At 43.7% G+C, this 1,671-nt stretch overlaps 1 protein-coding gene across 1 annotated transcript in view; it reads right to left on the reverse strand.

Annotated features, from left to right (window-relative positions):
• Positions 1-1,262, reverse strand: part of LOC311122864 (complement factor I-like) — a 75,734-nt gene extending 74,472 nt beyond the window's left edge. The window contains exon 1 of the mRNA XM_084197179.1: positions 1,154-1,262. Within this exon, the coding sequence (XP_084053305.1) occupies positions 1,154-1,219 (66 nt within the window). The 5' untranslated portion in view covers positions 1,220-1,262. The remainder of the gene's footprint in view (positions 1-1,153) is intronic.
• Between the last annotated feature and the right edge of the window lie 409 nt (positions 1,263-1,671).

Consider the following 1,671-nt stretch of genomic DNA (forward strand, 5'->3'; position numbering starts at 1 on the left):
GTCACATGATCTCAGTATATATACACCTGTTCTGAAAGGCCCCAGAGTCTGCAACACCACTAAGCAAGGGGAACCACCAAGCAAGCGGCACCATGAAGACCAAGGAGCTCTCCAAACAGTTCAGGGACAAAGTTGTGGAGAAGTACAGATCAGGGTTGGGTTATAAAAAAATATATGAAACTTTGAACATCCCACGGAGCACCATTAAATCCATTATTAAAAAAATTGAAAGAATATGGCACCACAACAAACCTGCCAAGAGTGGGCCGCCCTCCAAAACTCATGGACCAGGCAAGGAGGGCATTAATCAGAGAGGCAACAAAGAGACCAAAGATAACCCTGAAGGAGCTGCAAAGCTCCACAGCGGAGATTGGAGTATCTGTCCATAGGACCACTTTAAGTCGTACATTCCACAGAGCTGGGCTTTACGGTCGAGTGGCCAGAAAAAAGCCATTGCTTAAAGAAATAAATAAGCAAACACGTTTGGTGTTCGCCAAATCGCATGTGGGAGACTCCCCAAACATACATTCCAGAGATTTGAGACTGGGACGGAGGTTCACCTTCCAGCAGGACAATGACCCTAAGCATACTGCTAAAGCAACACTCGAGTGGTTTAAGGGGAAACATTTAAATGTCTTGGAATGGCCTAGTCAAAGCCCAGACCTCAATCCAATTGATGCAGCAGTTTTGCCTTGAATAATGGGCAAAAATCCCAGTGGCTAGATGTGCCAAGCTTATAGAGACATACCCCAAGAGACTTGCAGCTGTAATTGCTGCAAAAGGTGGCTCTACAAAGTATTCACTTTGGAGTGGTTGAATAGTTATGCACGCTCAAGTTTTCTTGTTTGTTTCACAATAAAAAATATTTTGCATCTTCAAAGTGGTAGGCATGCTGTGTAAATCAAATGATACAAACCCCCCAAAAATCAATTTTAATTCCAGGTTGTAAGGCAACAAAATAGGAGATACAGGTCATTTTAGACAGAGACAGGAGATACAGGTCATGAATATGAGTATTAAATTATATTATTAAATTATTAAATTATGTAAAAGAACATGGCGTAAAAACAACATGTAACTTATCGTAGCAGTGTGTCTGTGTTTGTGTGTGTGTGTGTGTGTGTGTTTGTGTGATAACGGGGTGCAACTTTACCGTAACAGTGTGTGAGATGAGTAGAACTCCTAGTAGCAATATTGTCAACGCTGTCTTCTTCCCCATGGTGACTCCTGACGGACTAACCAACTCGCCTTCTTCAATACACAATATGGACCAACACACTATCTCTGGAACATGGATCATTAATCAATCATTACCCTCATCTGTCAATGTGGACCGACCAACAAACACACACACACACACACACACACACACACTGCAATACACACAGAGTGAGTGTGTGTGTGTGTGTTCGGGAAGTCCAGCCCAGTTGTTCCAGTAATTGACGGAAAAGTGTGTTTCAACACTCAACTAGACGCACGCACGCACACACACACACACACACACACACACACACACACACACACACACACACACACACACACACACACACACACACACACACACACACACACACACACACACACACACACACACACACACACACACACACACCCAGCCACTCTCAGCTCATGCTGTCTGCCTTCCTCTGCATTCGTTCCAAACGTTCAAAA

This window comes from Coregonus lavaretus (genome assembly GCF_964263955.1).
Source record: "Coregonus lavaretus genome assembly, contig: HAP1_SCAFFOLD_909, whole genome shotgun sequence".
NCBI classification, from domain to species: Eukaryota; Metazoa; Chordata; class Actinopteri; order Salmoniformes; family Salmonidae; genus Coregonus; species Coregonus lavaretus.